General features: G+C 50.2%; 1 protein-coding gene across 4 annotated transcripts in view; it reads right to left on the reverse strand.

Annotated features, from left to right (window-relative positions):
* SYT6 (synaptotagmin 6) overlaps nucleotides 1–22,904 on the reverse strand; it is a 159,721-nt gene that overhangs the window by 73,240 nt on the left and 63,577 nt on the right. Inside the window, exons 1-2 of one of the 4 annotated variants that reach the window (XM_039533166.1) lie at nucleotides 16,921–17,237; nucleotides 15,508–15,713 (exon numbers count right to left, since the gene is read on the reverse strand). The exons of 2 other annotated variants lie outside the window; for them this stretch is intronic. In XM_039533166.1, the coding sequence (XP_039389100.1) occupies nucleotides 15,508–15,661 (154 nt within the window). In that variant the 5' untranslated portion in view covers nucleotides 15,662–15,713; nucleotides 16,921–17,237. Of the gene's footprint in view, nucleotides 1–14,430; nucleotides 14,476–15,507; nucleotides 15,714–16,920; nucleotides 17,238–22,904 lie in introns of those variants that run through there. One more of the 4 variants, XM_039533169.1, reaches the window with a different exon arrangement.

Consider the following 22,904-nt stretch of genomic DNA (forward strand, 5'->3'; position numbering starts at 1 on the left):
CAAAACAAGATGTCCCCGTGCCCCCAAAGCCCCCACAAACCCAAACAAGAACCAACCAAACCCTGCCCCGAAAAGCACACCCTACCAAACCAAGCCACTCCGAGCACACACTTCTCCCCTGCGGAGAGGATGAAGAGACAAACCACACGTGACAGGTGTGAGGGATGTTGTGTAATTCACTCCTGGGAGGTGCTCAGCTACTACAGTGAGGAGCGCAGTAGAAGCACCTCTAGTTAAGAGAAGCTCCAAAATATACCGGTATTTTCCAATCTAAAAGATGAAAGGTAAAAAACCCTTCTTCCCACATCCAGGGAGAACACAATTCCTCAGTGATTTAGGGTGTTTTGTCTTAATCAGCTACTCTCCAGAGGGTTATAAATGAAGTAGTAACAGTTGTCAATGCTTTATGCCTAACAGATGCCAATCTAATAAGCTATAACAAGCCATGCTGAGTATAATTATAGTACGGGGCTGTGTGCTAACCCCATGACATTTTATCATAATGTGCTGTAGCAACGTCGGTAAATGATTCAGTAATACTGAATACACAGGACTGCTGCTCTGTCCCTAGCTCATGTTAAATAGCTGCAACTGAACCTCACAACCTTCCTCCCACAAAATGCCCCATGTACGTTAGCAGACTCACTCCCTTGGGAAGGCCAGAGGCCCTTTGGTCTTTGAACTCTGCTGGGATAAAGAGGAGACAGACACAGTGGTGTCCCCTGAGTGAAGGCTAAATAATCCATGCACACTATGTCTCTTTGCCCAGGCCGCTGGGACCTGAGTAGAGGTGGCCAGAGAACAATTCTGCTTCACATGAACTTGTGAGGTTTTGAAATCTCTTTCCATTCCAGTGTGGAACAAAAGCAAAACCTTCTGAGCATTTTTGCAGAATGGGCACTTTTGGCTCTAGATAGACAGATAGATAGATCGATCGATCGATCTGACCGTGTGGATCCAAAAGTGCCCGTTCTGCAAAAATCCTCGAAAGGTTTTGCTTTTGTTCCACATTGGAATGGAAAGAGATTTCAAAAACTTACAAGTTTGTGTGAAGCAGAGTTGTTCTCTCTCTCTCTCTCCAGAAGTGACCAGAGCCCAGGACCTCAGAAATCTTCCCATTGAAATGTAGTTCAGAACCGCTGCCGCTCTGCTAAATGCTCTGGCTTGGACAGAACAGCACACTGGGAGAGCAATACATGTCACCTGCACTGTTCTGCCCCGCTGCCGAGCCGAGCGGCAGCCTGCTCAAGCCTCCCCTCCGTGATGGGGCAAGGCTGGAACTACGCGCTGAGGGTGCTCTCTCTTGGCAAAGCTCCAAAGGACAAGTGGCTGTTTCTGCTCTCAGTGCCTCCCCTGGCGTGGGGGATCCAGGAGGGGGACAGTTTGGCTCCAGGTGGATTTAGGTCACCACTGAAGTCCCACTCTCCATTATCAGACCTGACTCCCTAACGGCACTAGCTGTGGCTGTGTGCTAATGTAACGCCAACAGACCCCGTCATCAGCAGGCGGGACTGAACCAGGGACCTCTGGAGCTTAGTGCATAAGCCTCTACAGCATGAGCCAAAAGCCTACTGGCTCTTAGCTAAGGCTGTACAGCAGACTCATTTTCTCTCTCTCTAAGTGGTCTTGGTGCCACTAGATGGGACAGAACACCCCACCCAGGAGGTGTGTGGGTTACACTAAGACTCACCCCAGCACGTGACTGACAAAGCCTCTTTGCAGGCTGCAGGGAAGGATACCCCAGCCGAGCTCTGTGCAAGGGCCAGTGCTTCTCTTGGCCCCAGCTCCCTGCTCCGGACACCCGGCAGCAGTTATGGAAACCATCTCTCTTTGGCAGAGAGGCTCAGGAGCTGACTTCAGGCTCAGCTGAGGGATGGAGAACTCTCCGCTCCTGCTTTGCACGGCTGGCTCCTGCTGCTGTTGTTTTTATTAGCTTGTAGCAAAGGCGGAGGTCTTTAACCCCTAGAATGTACTACACAGCAGCAGCTCATGCAGGCAGGACCGTCTGATCCTGGAGATTTATAGGCGGATGCCAAGCTTCCTTTGCCTTTTCTAATTAGCTGTGTGGCTCTGTGCCATGCACCGTAACATCCCAGCAAAAGAAACCTTTTAACCAGAGACCAGATTCAGCACTTCGGCCAGATGATTCTCGGGCAGATGCTTGCCCACGGCCGACAGACAAACTACACTGCACATAGAAAGGTGCATTCAAGTGGGGTTTGGAGGTGTTGACCTAAGACTGTGTTTCAATAGTAAATACATTTCCTTGCATCAGCTGCAAACATGGATGGAAAATCAGAACCATGATTTACAGTACAGGAGGCATCAGGACACTGGAATTTCTATGCAATTACTACTCAGACAGGACCTGGATTTTCTGTCCTAATGATGTTTCCGGTGGGTATGTAAAGAACTGAGTTCCTGGCAGCCTGCCTGTAGTCTTTGCTGCACAGTTTCCTCAGATGTTGTCAAACACTAGCATACTGTACCATAACAAATTGAACTAAATTTCAAGGTGGCCCTAATTAGCATCCACAGCTTCCAAATGCTTAGCAATCCCCAGAGAGTAACTTCATCTTTGCATCCCCTGTCTACAATTTCATTCACAACAGCTCCAAATCTCCCCCCTCCTCAGCCCCACTCGGATGCCATTTTGCAATGTGTGAGTCTAATTAAAGACACTGCATGGTGCCGAGAGGATTCGTATCTCCCCCTGAACAACTGCTATTCATTAGTAGTGACTATTAGATTAGTGAGTTCATCAAAGTGAAATGATGACATCTAGTGCAGGCAAGTCTTGTGTTTACACAATTCCCAGGTAGAAAGAGCACCAGTCATTGCCTCTGACAAGAAGGAAGAGGGAAAATATCAAACTGGACAAGAAAAGCTGCCAAAAAATGTAAGAAGAAAACAAGGGTTTCTCAGGGAAAAGATCAAATTCCACCAAATATGTGAACAGTGAGAAAACGAGCAGGGCTAAAAAAGCAAGCAGGGGTTAAGCTATAAAGTTAAATGAAGAATTGTGGCAGGCAATGAGATCTACCCCTGGTTTTGTTGATGTTTAGGTATCTCTCACTGATACATACACACATGTTGGAATGTGTGCAGAGCCGGCATGAAAGTGCAGCATACGCTACACTGAGACTAGTTTAACAAGCAAAAGATGTCAAGCACAAACAAACATCTGCAAATAGAAAATCACTAGCTTCCCGGTTTCATTTTGCCCAACAATGGAGAAGAGGATAGAAAGGGTTTGCTCTGATTTGAAGTAGTTAAAAGCACATGCTTGGTCTCAACACAATCTAGGCAAAATATCTGAAAGCAAAGGAAAATGTTTCAGAAACAAAACCGCTGAGGCAAGCTGTGCTAATGCAGAGGAAGGGTTAGCATTACATTTAGAAAGGCAACCAAAATTAAGAAAGCAACTTTGGAAGTGTGGACTTACCAACCAGGCTTCTGTTCCTGAGCCCAATTCCTAGCCACCTTCCGCAGCCCACTCCACACACACAATTAACACTGGCAGAGATCTGGCTGGCTGTTTCTATGGAGTTTTAGATTCCGATTCCTGACTATGTATGAGGCTACTGCAGCTGCACTGGAATAGGCTCCGAGGTACACAAAAAAGTCTACAAAAATGATCAGCCCCACTGTACGGCTTCAGGAGTGATTCAACCAACAACAATCAGCGAAACCTAAACCCACATCTGTGCTCAGGGATGCTACCAACACACGCACGCCACAAGGCTCTGTGTGTGCATGTTATTTCCATGTGCAAACACACTACACAAATAGAGCTACATATATAGGTACACACACAAATACAAACAGGCACGTGTGAATAGATGATTCAATTATTGTCTCTATCTGCAGGTCTCTGGTTTTGTAGGTTTAATATTCTTTTAATATCGTTTGATTAAAGATGTAACCTGCAAATGTTATGCACCCTACATTTGAACCTGGAACCTTCAACATCAAAAGAGAGCCCTCTATTATTGGAACTAAAGGAATAACTCCATCAGCTAGCAGTAGGCTCTTAGTCTATATGTGGACCAGCCACTAAAGGGGAATGAAACATACGTTCTTACAAGTGTGTTACACAATGTGTAGATAAAGTAGGTGTCTGTCCCTGTGTCTCCCCTGTCTGCTCTTTGCCCCACATGCTCCTCCTCACCTGCGTGGCCACTGGCGGTGGAAGTGTAAGCAAGGAATATCTTTGCTTTGGAGGATTAGGACTCGCATGGCATGGCATGCTACTGTATTCATGTCTTTGTTTAAAATACATTTTTAATGATGGTTCGAATTAATCCATTATGCCCCGTGCACTAATTTAATTCCCACATCTGCACCTTCAGAGCTGCTGCTTGTAGCTGCACAGCGTCAGCAAGGAGTGACGTCACAATTCCATGCAGCTTTCCCGGCAGGTCTCCCTGCTACATGCACCATCTCAAGCGGAATTTTTTCCCAACAAATTTCAGAGGCAAATTTTCCCTAGAAAAACCCCAAGCAACGTCTGTGCCCAGCAAAGTCTATGCAATGCGGAGAGCTGTAGTGCATGAAGAGGCACCCGCATGTCTGTATGCAGGGACCAGCCACAGAGCAGAGACATTGACGTGCGGGTGTTTATAATAGTTACTGTTTATGAGTGTTTGTTAAGTGCCAGCAGGGTGTTCCCCACTGTCCAAGACCCGCTGCCTGCCACCGAGCTTGCACGGGGCACCCCCCAGGACTACAGGTAAACAGACAGGTGGACAGACGACATGTACCAGGAACTGGGAGCTTAGCCTAGGGGCTTCTGTTTTCCTTGTTTTTACACTTTGCCCAGCCCGCCATTTCCTTCCTCCTCTCTCCACGTTGGTATCCCAGGGGGCGGGGAAGCGTTTTAACGGCAGTGAGTCAGCGAGAGTGGGTGCACGGAAGAAGTGAGTTTTGAGGCAAGGTCCGTGTGCTTTACTGAGACTAGCGCCCAGCACTTGTGCTGGGGACTTAACTGGGAACATCTCAACAGCACCTTGCAATCAATCAGTCCTTAAGCTGCAGTGCTTCCCCAGGAGGAGGGACGCATTTAACATACGGGTAAACTGAGGCACAAGAGCAGCTAATTGGTTTACACAGGGTCACACCCTGCCTCAGTGCCGCGGCTGGGACCAGAGCCCAGAGTCCTGGCTCCCAGCCAGTTTCTCTAACCATTACACCAGATTCCCTCTCCCAGCCTGACACAGAACCCAGGAGTCTCAGCTCTCTAATCACCAGACAATGTTTTTCCCACAGGAACACCCTCCTGCCAGCCTCTAAGTCACTAGCATTGTACCTATTTCCCATTTTATTCCACTGAGTCTCTGTCCAGTATTGGATCCATTTTATAATTCTCATCCTGTCTTGGACTGATGCTTTCAATATCTCGCTTGTCTCTCAGACCCTTTCTGACCCACCACATCCATTCAGATTGTCTGCCCATGACTAATTGGTTACCCTGCCTTCCAGTGGATGGCCCTGCTGCCAGAATGCCCCAGGCCTCTGGGCCTTGCTCCCCCAGGACATTAGGAGTGAGTCAGTAACTCAATTCAGCCCCGAAGGGGCAGCCTAATTCTGCAGACCAGCTGATTTCTGTCAGACTCTGAAGGAAACTTGTTGTCTGCGGCCAGCCAGAGGAGCTCATTTTCATGGCACAGAAAAATAACATGTTGTACAGCTGACAATGAGGACTCTGAATCCTGCACTGGTCCCTGGGACGGGTAGGATGGCTGTGACCTATGTCTTTTCCTTCTGATGGATGGTTCAGTTAAATGAACTGAGAACCTGCCACTGCACATTCCTGCTTCTCAAGACCCTACTGACCCCCCCCCCCCATACACACACTCTCTCACACGCTGGCTTTTGCCCAGTCTCTCAGATGTCACACAATGCTGCAGTATCTCTAAGCAGTGGCCCAGGGCATTTGTCTTTGGCCACTGATGGGGGTGTGTGTGTGATCCATCACTGGATTTCACTTTCCACTTTCGACTCTGACTATACTGATTCCTCTGCTCTTCTCCCTCAAGAGCTTCTGCTCATTTTACAGAAGGAATTTTCTGTCTCCAGGCAATAAAGCCAGTGGTACCTCCAGAGTGTCGGCCACCAAGCAAAAAGACCCCAAGTCTGCACCCACCAACCAGGGGCAGCTCTCGGTATTTTGCTGCCCCAAGCATGGCAGGCAGGCTGCCTTCGGTGGCTTTCCTGCGGGAGGTCCCCGGTCCCGCGGATTCGGCGGCACGCCTGCGGGAGGTCCACCGAAGCCGCGGGACCAGCAGACCCTCCACAGGCATGCCGCCGAAGGCAACCTGCCTGCCGCCCTCGCGGCGACTGGCAGAGCCCCCCCGTGGCTTGCTGCCCCAGGCACGCGCTTGGCGTGCTGGTGCCTGGAGCCACCCCTGCCACCAACTTCACAGACTGGGAAATTTCAAACACATTGGTCAGATTACTAGCTGAATTCCACTCTTCCCTCAGGCCAGACCTGCTGCCTCCAGGCACCGGACAGGAGAGATTCCCTAAAGGAAGGAGTTGGGGTTTCTTTTGGAGAGAGCTCAGTGTGCTTCTCCCGTCTGAGTACCGGAGCCCTGGCCCTTGAGAAATGGTGACAGAGAAGTAGAGCTGTTGTTATTATTTGTGTTACTGTGGTGTCCTGGAGCCAGCTACGGAGCAGGCCCCGGTTGTGCTCAGTGCTGTACAACCACCTAACAAAACAGTTTAAGTATCAAACAAGCCACAGACTGATGGAGGAGCACAAGGGACACAGTATTAGTCAGCATGACGGGCAGTGGTATCAGTGCGTCACTCCAAAGAGAGTTTTAAGGGGTGCTTTGAAGGAATTCCTTAGTTTTGCAGGTGTTTATGGGAGCCCGTGGGGGACAGCATGGGAGAAAACACAAAGGTGCTTACTTGAATGTTATTGAACAAGTGGGTGACGGAGGCTGCCAGCATGGGCTGGTAGGAGGTGGGAGCCCAGGTCTGGAGAGATCAGTAAGGTGGGAATAGGCAGTGAAAAGCCTCGCAAGGGAAGACAGCAGCGATGTGACAGAAGGAGGAGCCAGTGGACGGATAACAAGATGAGGGGTGAGCCAAAGTGACAGGCTAGGAAAATGGCCTTTGCAGCAGTATTCTGATGGTTAGGAAAGGTGTCAGAGCACATTTGTCAAGGCCAGAGAAGAGGATGTTGCAGTGCTCAAGATGCAAGATGCCGGACAAGAGTTCTGGCTAGGAGGGTGGATAGGAAAGGCTGTGTCTATGCAGGAAGAATCGGCAAGATTTAGACATAACCTGAAGGTGAGGATCCAGAGAGGTCTGAGTCGAAGATGCTGCCCAGGTTACAGGCCTGAACGCCAGGCAGATTGTCCACAGTGACTGAGAGACAGACAGATATAACAGCCGGGGTTTTACAACCTGAGTCTGCGCCACTAAGGGGCAGCATCTCAGGGCACTGCAGAGCGCCTGAAAGATGCTGAACTGCAGGTGCGCAGCACCACACAGGATCAGGCCCACTACCGGTTCATTGTCGCAACTACAGCATCATGCGATGCGTCTAGGGTGCAAAAAGGGATGTAATAATAAACCATAAATCAATAAACACTTATTGTCAGCACAGAATCTACCTCTCAGTCCAAGAGCAGCTTGCTCAGCTGCTGAGAGCAATGGGAGGGCAAGGGACCCTGACTGCCCACAGACCAATTCTGGAGCACTGCTCAGACTGCATTGTGGCAGGGCCATTCCTGCACACACCAGCCTCCCCAGGAGGGGCTTGTTAGCTGCCTCGGGGCAGGTATGCAATCTACATTCAGCAGCCGCTATTCTAACCGACCAGTGTCCCCAGGCTGCTGTGGGGGCTGCTGCACCAAATGCATCAGACACCAGCACACAGCTGCTTTTACTGGCAAGCAAGCAGGCGACTGAGCGATCCCAGCTGTCTGGGTGGGGGGGCGGTGGCACTGGCGTGGCACAGGCAGGTCTTTTTCAGCTCTGGTTGTGACACTGTGAAAGGCAAACAGAGGGTGTAGCTTACAGAGAGGGATTTCGATTTAATGTAACAGCACCCAACACTGCCTGCTCTTGACACAAGCCGACACACCCCAAACATGTCATGGGATCAGGCTACACAACAGAGCCGCAGCATCACGAACTACAGGCGCCCTCATGCATGCCCCCGTCCCCAGCAGTGGGACCCCAGGAGGCTCACAGCATGCCCTCTAGGTAAAAAACCTGGGGGCCCAGTCCCAGCTTCATTTCTCCAATCTAATGCCAGCAGAGCGCTGTCACTCCCTGGGGCGAATGGCATGAAAGCAGCATAAAGCTGGAGGGACACAGTGGGGAGGCTGGCCAGCCCCTGGGCTCTGTCACACAAAGCACGGGAGGGCGTGTAAAGTCCAGGCAAACCAGGGGTGCATGTCCCCTGCAGACAAACCCTGGCAGAGCAGTTCCCTGAGGAAGCTTGGGGAGGGAAAGGCAAGTGCCCCCCTGGGTGAAATGTACCCCCAGTCCCACACGCTCATGCCTGGCTGCAGTTCAGCCGGCCATTGACAGGCTTTGTCGAGAGCTACGTGGCCTGCCTGCTGCATGGCACGTCTGCTCTCCTATGATGAGATTTGCACGTGTGGCGAGCGGCATGTCACACTTCACACCAGCCATGTCATGGGGATTCTGACTAGAAGCACGTTGGAGCTGCAGATGGGAGCTGCCTGAGTGTGAGATACGGTATTGACACAGGTGCCCACAGAACAGCCTCTAAATCCGCCTCACCTCAGGGCCATCCTGCTTGTGTGCATGGCCCCCTGCAGGAGGGCACTTCAGGGAGCGATGTCACAGTGGGCGTGACTGCTGATTGGTCAGCGCTCACGACACTGCAAGACACCAGCCCAAAGGAAGGCGGGACATTGTGCTTCTACAATATAAGGCACACCCGCCCGCAGCAAAGCGCCCCTAGAACCCTCCCTTTCTCTCGGCTGGACAGTCCATTTCGCTGTGGCACAGAGGAAGCGGGCTAGGAATGAGACACCCTTCCCCATGGAAAGCTGCACTCCATGGCAGGCATGAGGAAGCTTTAGCCTACAGCCACTCACCTGATGAGAAATGCACCCCGGGCTTAGCTCTCCTGCCCTCTCACTGGCAGGGAGCTTCCAGCCAGCTCTGGAGAAGCACGACTCCTAGGCACGACTAATACAAACAAACAATAATAATAAAGGGCACTTCAGGCATCGGTACGGCAGAGCCTTGAGAGTTGCTGTCTTAGCTGGCAGACCTGCTATGGCTTCCCAGATCCCCAGCTCAGCCAGTGTGATGATGGGCAGAAGTAAAACACCGCCACACTGCATTTGCTCCTCTGTTTCTATTAAACCTTGTCACTTCCAGTCTTGTGGAGAGGGCACAATTCTCAGCCCGTATGCTCTTCAGTGTGGAGACTCTCTCACTGCACGCCTGTCCAGCACCCTGCACAACGGGCATCAATCCCGACTCCAGAACCATACAAACAAACAACAATTGATATTCTGCACTTCTCTGGGGTCTGTTCCCCAGTATCTCAAAGTGCTCTGCTAACTTTGAGCCTCACACTGCCACAGTGAGATAGGTAACCCATCTATCCATCAGCTAAGGCGCCTATTACTGCAGTATCCAAGTGTCATGATAAAGATGAACTGATATTTCAGAGTTCACTTCTGCCAGCATTAAATGCAGCTACCCCTGGGGTGGAGCAAAATGAGCTGTTTAACAGCTCACAGCACCACTGCACAACAGCTTCAGACTTGAAGGGAAGCGGGATTTCCAGATGGAGCTGCAGGGGGGATTTGAAGCAAGCAAAGCAAAGTGATGCTCTCCCTTGCTAAATTCCCATTCAGATCTCTGATTTTTCTAGCTGACTTAATGATCTGTTTGCAGTATTAACCAGCAGCAGCCTGCAGCATGCCTTTGCTGTGTAAACAACACTGCAGAATAGACTAGGAACACGCTGCAGCTGCATTTACCTGTGCACTTTGAGTAGGGGAGAAATAGCTGATATATAACCCTAAGTGCATACAATGGAACAGCATCGGCTTTTATACACTGTAGCACCTTTTGCACACCCCCCAAAGCACTTTAGCAAAGGATCCCTGCATAAAAACCTGCTCAGCTTATCCTCAATTTTATTCCAGCTCATGAGCTGTTTGGCAAAGGTTTATCCCTTCACAGTTTTAGACACTGACCAGGGCAACCAGCAGCCGTTGAACAGGGTTAGTATAAGCTGGCCATTTGCTGTGTAACTGCAGTTTTACCCAGCACACACTGCTCTCCATTGGCTTATGAAAGCCCATCCCAAAATCCACTCTTTCCTACAGGTCTGGTGACAAACAGGAGCAGCCATGCAGAACAGCCATGGCTCCTAGCCTTGTAGCGTTAGTTCAGTTTTCTTTCTCGAGTCTACGCAAAAGGTCCAGACTGCACTTAAACATCGGTGATGGGCACTCAGCAAAGCAAAGTCTGATAGATAAACAGATCCAGAAACTGCACACACTGCTTGATTTATTCCTTGGTTAACAGATTGACCCAAACTATCAAACTCTGATAGAGAAATGGCTCCAGAGATGATGTGATTAGAGAAAGAGTCAGTCTTGCCTCGGTGGCAACAGGTAATGCAAAAGAAAAGTCCTGCTGCTGCTGCCTTCCCTTTACTGCACCAACCGTTATAATTATACTCAAGGCTTTATCGTCTTTACCATACAATCTTCAGGCTTTTGCTTGGGGCTTGGATCTGACTCTTCACACAAGATTGTCTGGCTCAGTCTGTTCTGTGCTGGATTGATATATGACCCTATGTGGTGCTAGGGTGACCAGACATCCCGATTTTATCGGGACTGTCCCGATATTTGCTCGTTTGTCCCGCGTCCCGACTGATGTTCGATCAGGACACGGGACAAACAAGCAATTTTGCCCTCCGCTCCGGCGCACAGGTGGAGCCCGGAGGGGCTCGCGCCCCCCCGCCCGTGCCCCGACTCTGCCCCCTCCTTCCCCCATTGGATCCCTCCCCAAATCTCTGCCCTGGCCCTGCCCCATCGCCACCCCCTCACTGCCCCATTGGATCCCTCCTCAAATCCCTGCCCTGGCCCCACCTCTTCCCCAAGCACACCGCATTCCTCCTCCCTCCCAGGCTTGCGCTGATCAGCTGTATGGTGGCGCACGCGCTGGAGGGAGGGGGTGGGAGGGGATTTGGGGAGGACAAAATTGCTTGTTTGTCCAGTGTCCCAAGCCGCGTGAAGGTGGGAGAGGCTGCGGGGGCGCCTGGCCGGGCCGCCAGTGCTGCGCCCAGACCCCGCACCTGAGGGGCAGAGCTGCCGCCCACCGGCCCCCTCCCCTGGGGTGACTGGCAGCCCCCATTCCTTGAGAGCTCCCGTGTCCTCCAGCCCCTTTGCCCAGCTGTTGCGCGTACCATGTGCCCTGCCCCGAACTCCCTGGGGCCGCAGCGCAGGGACGGGCCGCGGGCGGCTCGGCGCTACAGGCCGTTCTTGTACCTGGGGACAGACTCGCCCCATGCGCAGGGCAACTCGGTGGGGTCACAGCGGCCGCAGGCTGAGCACGCCCCAGCCACTCACTTCCTAATCCTGGGGTGCTCTGTGCTGCAGGGCAGAGCTGCCGCCTTCCTGAAATGCTGCTGTCTGAGTGGGCGAGATTGCACCAGCTGGGTACCTTCCCCTAGAGGGGGAGGTAGAGACGAGGCGAGCTGGTGCGGGGGGGGAGGCCCTCTGGCAGCTTTTTTTTTTTGCTCCCCCCGCATCCTGATATTTCACCTTTGTCATCTGGTCATCCGATGTGGTGCAGAATAAGCAGAACTACCATTCCCCAAGTCAGTGATGGGCTAAATACCTAAGTTCATTGGGCGTACACCAGAGAGGGGCTGTGTGTTCCAAGTGGAACATGTAAACAAGAGCATCTAGAACCCAGAAGTCCAACCGGGCGTCCGGTTAGCTCAGTATCCTCCCTCCAACAGCAGCCAGCACCACTAATGGAATAGCCCATTATGTGGCAGCGTGTCCCTAACCTCCGTCAGTTAGCGACTGGTTTATGCCTCGAATCAGGAAGGTTAATATCCCCTATAAACATTTGATCCTCTCTAATGGAACTAGATTTTCTCATTATCCATATAAATGTCTAATCCATTTTTAATCTTCCCAAGCCCTTGGCTTCAGTGACACCTTGCAGTGGGGAGTTCCACAGGAGAATGTTAAACATTGTGTAAAAACATACGTCCTTCCATCAAATGTTATCTGTTCATTGGGTGTTCCTTGTCCTTGCATACTGAGAGAGAGTTAACAGAAGGGCCCAGTTTACCTGCTCTACCCCATTCCTTAGTGTAAACACCTCACTAATGGCCCCCCATTCATCTTCCTTCTGACCTGCACAATCTCTTCCTTCAGCCTCTCCTCATACAGCACTCTCCCTGCACACAGCATTTTCGTTGCCCACCTCTGGACCCTTTTGCCTTGTGCTCCATCCTCATGCAGGAGACGTGACCAGATCTGCACCAATATTCCAGGTGGCTGCCAACAGATTTGCTTAGCATAGGTCTCTAATGCAAAATGTGTAGCCGGCAGCTATGACAGTTCAGAGAGGCACTGAGGCACACCACAGATAATAAATAATAGTAGCTGGGAGAAGTTTCTTATCAAAGTGAAGGCCCCAGACAGATTGCAGCTGCTTGTACTCAGTTCAATATGCAAATATGCTCGTTTGCTGGGCTGGAGAAGTTCTGCAGTCAGACATTCTAGAATTAGCACTACCAGCTGAGCTGGGCACTGATCAGTGTGCTGAGTGCTCTGTAGGCATACACATGGCTCTGGCTTGCCCCACACAGGGACCAGCAAGCAGAGAAGTGGAAGCAGCTATTAACATGCCCTCTGCTCATGTTTCAATCTGCTCAGCATGATCTTCTCCCATAACCCAGGTTTACATACAGGATGTAGCTCCACTCTGAGCTGGGAACACTGCAGTGATTATCAGACAGAGTTCTGAACCCTCAAAGGGGTACAATGCTGCGAACGGTTAAAATGGGACAGGCCACTGCAAGGAAAAACTGCCTGCAGTTCTCCCTGTGTGCAGTTCTCCCGGTGTGGACCAATGGGGTTTTAAATGGCTGATGGATAAACACCAGGTAGCTATGTGCCACTGTAACATTAGTGACTAGAACTAACATACAGGTACATAGCCCAAAACAACAGTAGGTCGACCGACAGATAGACACACACACACACATAATGGATAGAGACTCCAGTGCAGCACGGCTGCCTTGCTTAAGATGCGCAGATAGGATCAGCCCAGTGCAGGGCACAGAGCCAGCACAAACTCTGCTCCTATGCACATGGGGAGTGTGCTGGCTGCAGTGGGAAGTGGAGCAGGAGCAGCTGAGTGGAAGGTGGTGGCACCATCCTCTTGCAGCCTCTGCAGGGTTCCCCTCTTCTGTACACACCCACCCCAGCATCTCCTTCTGTTGAGAGCAAAGTCCGAGAGCCCTAAGCCCACTCATTGCACTGCCCTTGGGACACAGATGTGTTACCTTGCCTCAGGCAGAAGGATCCATTAGCTCTATGCTGCCCTGCTCCAGCAGGGGGATACAGGCTCTCTCTCGGCAGAGACCAGTACCAGTCCTCAGAGTCTGGAGCTCAAATTGAGAAAATTAATGCTGGGCTAATCTCAAAGGGTCCCAAGTGCCAGGTGGAGTTAGAGAACTGTCCGCACGCTAACAGTCTCTGAACCAGGGCTCCTGGGTGTGGAAATGCTTGTGGGAATAGCATTCTCCAGGACTTCCCAGTGCCGCTCCGCTTGGAGACACCACAAGTGTCACGGGCTGGGTGAGACTTCAGTAATTCCACTTATGGCCAAAACAGGGAAATGTTCCCCTGCCCACCTCCTAACAGACTCACTTCACCCCTTCAGTGCAGGTTTAGCCTTGGGCTTGTTTTAAGCCAACAATCCCTAATACTATGCTCTACAAATACGCAGAAACTCCAGTAAGGAGCAGTGAAATAGAGACATCAGTTCCGACTGGCATGCTAACAGTGTAGTGCTGTGGGCAGCAGAAAGATGTAGACAGACATGATATCTGGCAGAGCTATTACACATGGCATGCACTGTGCACACATGCAAAGCGGGAGACAGGCGATAGCACGCGACTCTCCACTGCCATGTACGCTGGTGCCTTGCACGGGTTGTGTTGAACACAAAAGGCCCCGTTACAAAGGCTACAATGACTGCCCTGCCAACCTGTTCTGAGCACAGCACCAGGACCAGCCTGCAAGGCTGGCAGGATTTTAGATGGTCTGGGACAGAATGGGGACCCAGGCACCACCACCATGTAAGTGTTAAATAATAACAATAGTGATGCTTTTAAATAAGATGAATTGTTTAAAAGAACAAGAAACAATGTAGCAAAATACTTACCCTTCCCAGGGATCAGGCCACTGGACTGAATGAATCTGGCCCAAGAAGTCTGTGAGAGCTGCCTAACACAATCTGCGCAGGCTGAGTACTGGTGATGGCAGAACGTTCTCTTTAAAGATGTTAAAAGACTCTCAGCAGCTGACAGATATTGCTGAATACGGATTCTGCACTTTGTGGGCAACCTGCCGCATTCCAAAAAAGGATAGTGCTAAAATACGGCGTTATAACCTCAAAAGAGGTTGCCTGGTTGATCTCCCCCAACTGTGGAGGTGGGGTGCAAGGATTCATTTAATCTAGAAGCCCCTGGAATAACCAGCTGATAGGCAGAGAGATGCAGGAAATTAACCTCACTTAAAGGGTGAAATACCCCTTTGCTGCTGCAGCGCCCAAGCTCAGTTAGTCTCTGAAATGCCCGTGTGTCCCTCTAGTGTTAGCCGGCTGGCAAGGAAGAACTGGGGACAGATGTGAAACTACAACTGCATTTGCTTTTGCTAGCAAACAGATACAGAAAAGTCTATTAAACGCCTCACTAGTTAAACAAATCGATTCAAGCCCTTCCTGTCCTTAAATGGAGATATGGACAAACACTTCAGGCTACTCTGGTCATTGAAACCACTGCTGTGTTTACTACAGGTATCTAACTTGTCAGTACAACATGGGACTGTCAGAGAAACTTTAACAGACAAGACTTCTCTGCAGCAGGATTGTCCCTCTGTTATTTGCATTGGTAACATCCCCTCCCTCTCAAGACCCACTCTAGCTGTCCTTGCAGCCGCTAGCTCCAGAACTTCCAACTTGCAACAGGTTGCTTGGAATTTCCAGACAAAACATGACAGCAGAACTACGGGATGGGGGTCAATGGCAACACATACACAGAGATGGAGATAAATTCTGGACAGAGACCCAGCCCCTCAGCTCCTGGCAAGGGGATTATCAGTGCTGCTAGCTACACATCTGTGCCAACTCCAGTCCCTTTAGAGAAGTCACCTCCTATGCCAGTCTGCCTTGGCTCTTGGTGTGCATTAGCTCTCTTACCTACGGGAAGAGCTCAGCCCTGCAGAGCAGGGATTACTGTACCTGGCTCCGAGATACTCAGGCTCTGGTCTGAAGGCAGGAGGAGGAACCCCCTGCAGGTGTCCAAATCCAGGCTGGGCAGGCTTTTCTTCCGGCACAGGTCAGTGACAATCCGAACTGCCTTCTGACACCGGCTGTCCTCCTTGGTGGCACTCATCTCCAAAACTGCATCCTTCACTCCCCCTAGCTGACTGTCTAGGAAAACCAAACTAGGGAAAGAATGTATTTATCTCCAGGAACACACCACCACCCACTCTGCCCCCTGGTGCTCCTGTGCTGTGCCTGGCTGCACACTGCCCCTGAGACGTCAGGGATCTGAGCCCTTCTCAGAGTTAGGACTTGACTGCCGGAGGGCAGCTTCCTGCAATCCAGCCAGTGTCTGATTGTCTGATTGCCTCTGAGATCAGATAGCTCTGTGCTGCCAAGGCGTGTGCCAGACAAGGAACCTCCTACCAAATTCAGTTTGATGCCTTCCATGTTACATTTTAAAGCTGCAGCCCAGAGCATTTTTTTAACCTCTTACTTGCTGCACCTTCTCTCTCAGCATGTGAGGAGACATTTCCCCTGCCCAGGTGCATAGCTCAAATCCGAGCCTCTGTGCAGAAAAATGAGCGTTGGAATCCTCCAGCCAGGAACAGCTTGTCACCAAAAATAGCGGAAAGCAGGGAGTGTGCTACACCCTGCTTCCAATTGCAGAGAGCAATACACAGAAAGAAACAGATTTTATTTACTGGCTTGTGCCAGTGCTAACGTACCAGGCTATGGACAGCGATAGGGAGTGCAGCCGTTGTTATGTTGTGTAATTAGATGATTTTTTTAAATGTATGATGGTGTCACTTTTGGATGCCTATTGCAATTTAACAGATAGGTCATGCAGCATGACAGAGCTACTCTGTTTAATAGAAAACACATTTGTTAGGCATGAGCAAAGAAGCAGATCACATAATGGGGTAATTACAATTATCCTCAGTGGAATCATTTCTTGCTGCTTCTGGAGAGGAGCAGCTAGTGCAAATATAAATGAAGGTGCTGGAGAGAAAAGCAGAGTTAAGCTGGCTGCTGTGCTAAGCGTCCATCTCACGGCGGAATAGGAAGTGTGTCGGGATCCATGCCACTGCACTTGTCCTGTCCAATAATCACTTGCTGCAGCTCTCTGAGCAACACCACAATGTAAGCCTCAGCTCAGGGCTCCGCAAATGCCCACACAAAGCGTCAGGCACCTTTGCAGCTGTGTTTCCTCACACAGAGCAAACTAAAAGACACACTGCAGCCAACTATCCGGGCCTTCAACGCCCACTCCTGGGGGCACAGAATAACCTGGCACTGTTCTGCCAAATGGCACTGCAGATGGACCTACATGGGTTGCCTGGCATAGCTAGGGTGGAATAATTCTTAAATACTTAAACTGAAATATACCTGGTTTAATCTGAGTGTCCACACTGGTTTGCTTCGGATTAACTAAAATCAGTTAAAAATCACACCGTTAGTTAAAACAAGGCAGCTTGTTGTGTAGCCACAGCCTCAAGATCCTGTAACACGTGCAACAGCCCTAGATAATAATATTTTAAACTGGCCTTCATGCTCTCATCTCCCTGATCAGTAACAGTGACACTGACCGGGAGTTTAGGCTGCCCTGATGGTGAGATCTAGACTGTAGAATGGTCAGTCCCTAGGGCAGTAGTTCTCACTCTTTTCCATACGGTAACCTGGGAACCACTCCCCTGCATCTAGCCAGAAGCCCCCACCCAGCAGTGAGGGGAGGGCAGGGTGGTCACAATCCCCTGACCTTCTTTGTGATGCTGCTGGTGGTCATGACCCCAGGTTGAGGGGCGCCCCTACTCTGAGGGAAGCTCTGTCACTTGGAATATTTATTGTATTTTTTCACTGGGCTGAATAGAACACTGGATGTGGCCATTTCTTTCTCTAACTTCTCTCACCTTCTGTCTCAGGGACATGGACGGTGAGTTCAGAGACAACTGCTACCAGAGCTATTTAATGTGGGCCCCCAATAGAAAAAGGCAGGAAGAGTCCAGCACTCTGTCAGGCCCATGGTCTGTGCCTTCCCAGGCCTAGAAAAATCCTTGCTTGTCACAGAAAAGGTGGTACACCTCTACCCCGCTATAACGCGGTCGTGGGGAGCCAAAAATCCCTACTGCATTATAACTGAAACCTCGTTATAGCGGGGTAGCGGCGGCACGGCTCCAGTGGTGATTTAAAGGGCCCAGGGCTCCCTGCAGCAGCCGGAGCCCCGGACCCTTTAAATCGCTGCCGGAGCCCCGCTGCTACCACGCTATATGCGAATCCATGTTATATCGGGTCGTGTTATAGCGGGGTAGAGGTGTATTTGCAAACCCCTGGAAGAGGTTCCAAATATTTAGTTATGTATAAAAACAACCAATTCAAGAGCCGCTTTTGGGAGGGATGCCCAACTATTTCATACATCAGAAATGCCATCAGGGAGTTAACGAGATACCCAGAGTGAAAGGACACATAAAAATCAGTCAGACAGCCACAGAGCATAACCAAGTCCATTAAAATGCACAATAAATCCCCGGAATGGCAGGTTAACGACTCCCTCCAAGACATGCCATGCGGGTTCTGTAACGGCAGTGAGTGACAACCGCCCCAGACTGAGGTGCATGTGCCAATCGAGTGCTGTCAGTGACACTGGCTCTGAGGTTCACATCCTGTGCTCAGGATTGTCACAGGCGCATTGTTCCTTGCGACACATCTAAAACAGGCGACGCTGTGTGTACAATTCTAACCGTGCAAGAGTTACCGTTTCACCATGGCAACGTGATACAGTGTTCCAACCATCCTGCCTGTGCGCAGGCTCCCATGACAGTGCGGTATGGAGCTCAGCAGCTAGTGAACCGCATGGAGCAAGATACCAAGCACTTCTCAGGTCAAATTTCCAGTTGCCATGACAACGTGATTGAATCTGTTTATTGAGAGGCAGTGTCCTGTGGCTAGCCACACACAGACACTTCTAATGAGTTCCCCCATCCTGGCCGGGAGAGCCAGGAATATGCGCAGGATCAGAGACATTTCAGGAATAGTTTGCCATACATAAGGGTAAGATAGAACATTATCAGCACCAGCAACCTGCTAGGGTCTCGTATAGAGCGCACAGGACTCTGCAAACCATGCAGGGAGCCCAAACTTTGCAACACTGGAAGCCGCACTGGCAATTTCCCAGGAGCATAAAACTCATGTGTAATTTGCATTAAAGTTTACATAACAGCCTCACTCAACCCCGTCTTTATTTGCATGTTGAAAACTGCAAATTATCCACAGAGCTCGTCCATGTAACCAAGCCACCGCCTGCGCCCGCTGCCCAAGTGCCCCTCCCCATTGTTTGCATCCCGGCGTTAGTTAGACTAACCTCTTGTTTTGTTAGGCGAGTTGTACAGCCCAAAGCACGGGGGGGCCTGACCCTGATTAGGGGCTGTAGGCTCCCCACAATACCAGGACATTAATAATAAAGTTCTCTCCCAGCAGGGCTGCCCACTGGGCACGGGATGCTCTCAACGCTGCACGGGCGGGTGGGGGGGGGGTATTGCAGCCTCCCATAGGAGAAGGCATATTCCTGTGTTTACACTGGTGTAAGTGAAGAGGGTCAAGAAAGTGAAACTAAATACACTGTGTCAGGAAAGGTTGAGAACAACTGCAACCCGCTTTCTGTTCTCCTGGTCTGTGACTGAGAAAAATGCAGGGTGGGACAGGCGCTTGGAAGGAGGTTCTCCATTGCAACCAGCCAGGGGCTCGCTGGCCTTCAAAGCCTCCACAAGACACACACACACATCGCAGGGGGATGTATGCAAGTCTGTGGCTCAGAGCTGTCTCCCCTCAATGCACAGCTATGCCCCCAGGGCATGCCAGATTCAGCCCTCCCGGTTTTAAAAAACACAAGCTTGGTTTTCTTTACTGGCTGTGCCATCAGCTGGGCTGCAGTGGACAGAGTGTAGCTGTGTGACCACAGAGCTGGCTGTAAAAGAAGGAAACAAGAGACGGTATATACTGGATATAACCAAACTGCACTCAGTACTTGATCCCTTTCCATTAGCGCCTCTTGTCTCTCTCTTCTGAGTCAACAGCTTCTTCTATACACTTGATCTCTTTCCATTAGTGGGCTGGCACCTTCTACTCTCAGTGCTCCAGAGCACGCGGGTCTGTGGCCTTTGTGTCAGTTATTAGTGCTAGCAACTCCAGAATCAGGAGCATCATGCAGACAAGTAATTAGGTCAAGGGTTGGGGAACATCCTCCTGGGCTTCCAGGAGAACAACACACTCTCCAGGCTGATTAGATCTAAACACGTAATATCCTGGAGCTGCTCGGCAGGGCAGAGATGGAACATGTGCAACTGTTGGCCTTGTCAGCAATGATCCAGATCTAGGGGTTTTAGGCCTAGGGCTAGATTCTGCTCTGCAGATGGAGGGTTTAAGACATTTTAAACAAGAGCTGCAGGATCCAGCCTTAAGTTACATCTTCTGCAATTCATGAACTCCTGTGCAGTTGAGGAGTGGGGAAGAGAGGCAGACTATGCCTTAGTCAAAGGTCTGGGAAATGCACACAGAGTGGCAGACTCTGTCCAAACAATCAGGTATATATAATCTCCTCTTGTGTAGAGCGAAAAACAGCCCAAGCCAATTGGGGCCCTTCCTACTGAAAGGCATGAGGGTCACACTCATCCTTTTCTCAGTTTGTTTCTGGGAAAGGAGAGGTTGTGCCCATGTGGGCAAGTGAGAATCAGCTGCTTGGTGAAAACACTGGAAGATCCTGCCTTCTTCTTCCAAACCTCTGCGTCCCTAGCTCATCTCTGCATCTATCCCAGCTCTTTCCTTGCTGCCTCCAGGATCCAGTCTGCCTCCGGCTGTGTGCAAGGGCTGAAGGCAGCAAGAACACCAAAACTCCTCTCTGAAAGAGACATCCAGACTTTCCTTTGAGCACCAGGAAGAGCGTCTAGAGACGCCGTCTATGCCCGCAAACTCCCGCAAGCCCTTACTGTCACTACAGCAGAACCCAGACGTGCTCCCCACAGCCAAACTTCCATTCCTCGAGGTGACCAGTGAAGGCGCCTGGTGCCTCCATCTCCCCCAGGCAGGAACCACGATGCGATCTCAGACTCCTTCCCTGATCCGACCTATATGCCCAGCAGATGTCTGCCCTTGCCCTGCAGCGCTCCCAGCTCTGGCAAGCATCTCCGCGCAGATGTGCTTACAGCGTTTGGGGGAGCACAGCACCTCTTTCTCACCCCTTTATTGCCAAGTGGTTCAATGTTATGTTTAGGGATCATTAAACAGAAGTGTCCGTGCTTGCACTGCATCTCCAGCTAGTCCAGCTGAGCTCAGACTTGAGGATTTAACAAGTCTCTAAAATGTAAGGTGAAAACTGCCTAGTAGACCTGGGTAACGTAGAGAAATGCTTTGTATGCAACAATGCAGATCTTCAGATCGTTTGTAAATAATCCCTTCAGACAGGACCGAAAGGTGAACTAATGAACAGAAAGCTCTGGATGTAATTTGCATTGGATATAGGGCTGCACACAATCCCCAGCAACCAAGATTAAAGACAGCCATATTCATAATGCTGTCAGAGAGAACAGGCTCACAGAAGGACTGGAGTTTTTCTTCCTTAAAGTAATACATGAAAACCAAAGCACAAATCATTATAATGAACGTTTGAAAGAGTATACGGGCAACAGGAAATCAGCGACCGTACATTGTGGCAGTTGAAGCCAGTTCATGTACCTTGAGCTCATTGACATCTATATCTTGCAATCTACGTCTCTATAAACAATTGAGGAAAAACAGAGCACTAGATACAAAATCCATCAGAAACAATTGGCACAGTTGTTCTCCCTCACCCCAACCAGTGAGTCTTTATGTTTTGAATATTAATGAATGAGCAATTTTAACGAGCATGCTGCTGGCAGCTGGCACTCTCAGTTGACTGGGGATCATCTCCTCTTACCCAGAAAGCTGCATGTGGCACCACCACTGACTCAGCCCCCAGTGCTGTCTCTTGAGGCTCTGAGCTCCCCTGCAATGCTTGATTGTATGTAACAGGCCTTTGACCAAACAGGTCCGGAGTACAAAGTGACAGGACAAAGCATGACTCATGCATCAGAGCAAAGACCCAAAGGGCTAGGGGGACTGGGAAAAGACGCCTGGGTCACACCAATGAGTCAGAGATAACCTTAGCAAATGGGTAAGCATCCCAAGTGTCACAGAGTCACAGTTCTCCAGGTTCCAGAGAGTACAAACATGGGGAATGGCAGGGAGTTTCTTTCCTGTGTGTATTTCACTCTTATGAGTCCCATCACCATACAATACATTTCCAATCAATCTAATGCCATGCTATGTTGTTTACAGGACACAATGGCGCAAGCTGTGTTCGGTATGAGTCAGTACACTTTATGTGTAAGGGGTCTGGTCACCAACATGGGAAAGGAATTGTGTCCTACATGGGAAGCCATTCAGGATGTACGCTTGTCCACCTCGGCGCTTAGCTTCTTCAGGAAAACATCACATTTTGTTTGCCTTTGAATTATGATTTCTTTGAAACTGAATTTCTAAACTAACGGAGTCTGGAGAGGGTATAGCAGGATTTGCTTATGCCAGTTCTCACTAGTATTGTAATATTGTTTATTCTCTCCATTTATATGATATTGGAAATGGCTCCAAAATGATTCATAGCTTCTGACAGTGAAAAACTACTCTGATCTGGGTCCTTTGGCAACATCAATGTGCCATCTGGGTATAAACGGAACATGTATTTCTGTGCACCAACAGAGACCACTTGGCTATGCAGATGTGCTGAGATCACCCCTGTCTGACTCAAAACAGAGGTGAAACCAACATCCTCACTTAATCCCAGCACTCAGCAAGGGGGAGGAAATTATTGCATTTGTCACACTAGCCCCAGAGCTTGAAGCCAGGAAAGTGTCTCGATCCAGTAGATGCAGTGGAAGTTGGAGTCCAAGCTAGCATGGTAAAACAGAGTGTTTAAATCAGCGTCCCTGTTCTCTGCTCCGGGCTGGGGTTGCAGTGGAGATCAGACGGAGAGCGATGTTTCTCTGATTCCCATGGCACAGCAGGCCGGAATGGAGTGTAAGTCTCTGGTGCGTATTCCCTGGGAACAATGGAATGGAATTAAACACCTCTTGTCATGGAAGCACTGCTCACGGTTGAGTTTTGCACTTCAAGCCAAGATTCACCCTCTTCACTGGGTACATACACAAGGGGCTCGCCTTTTCCCACTGACCACAGGTGGAAAAGTCCAAGACCTGTCTGTACAGGAGCCTTTTATAGAAGGAAGGATCTCCTGGAGCTGGGTCCCTTGTGCTGGCAGCTTACAAAAGTGCACTTATGAAGCTCCACTTACTACACAAAACAAT

This window comes from Mauremys reevesii, linkage group 4 (genome assembly GCF_016161935.1).
Source record: "Mauremys reevesii isolate NIE-2019 linkage group 4, ASM1616193v1, whole genome shotgun sequence".
Lineage (NCBI taxonomy): Eukaryota > Metazoa > Chordata > Testudines > Geoemydidae > Mauremys > Mauremys reevesii.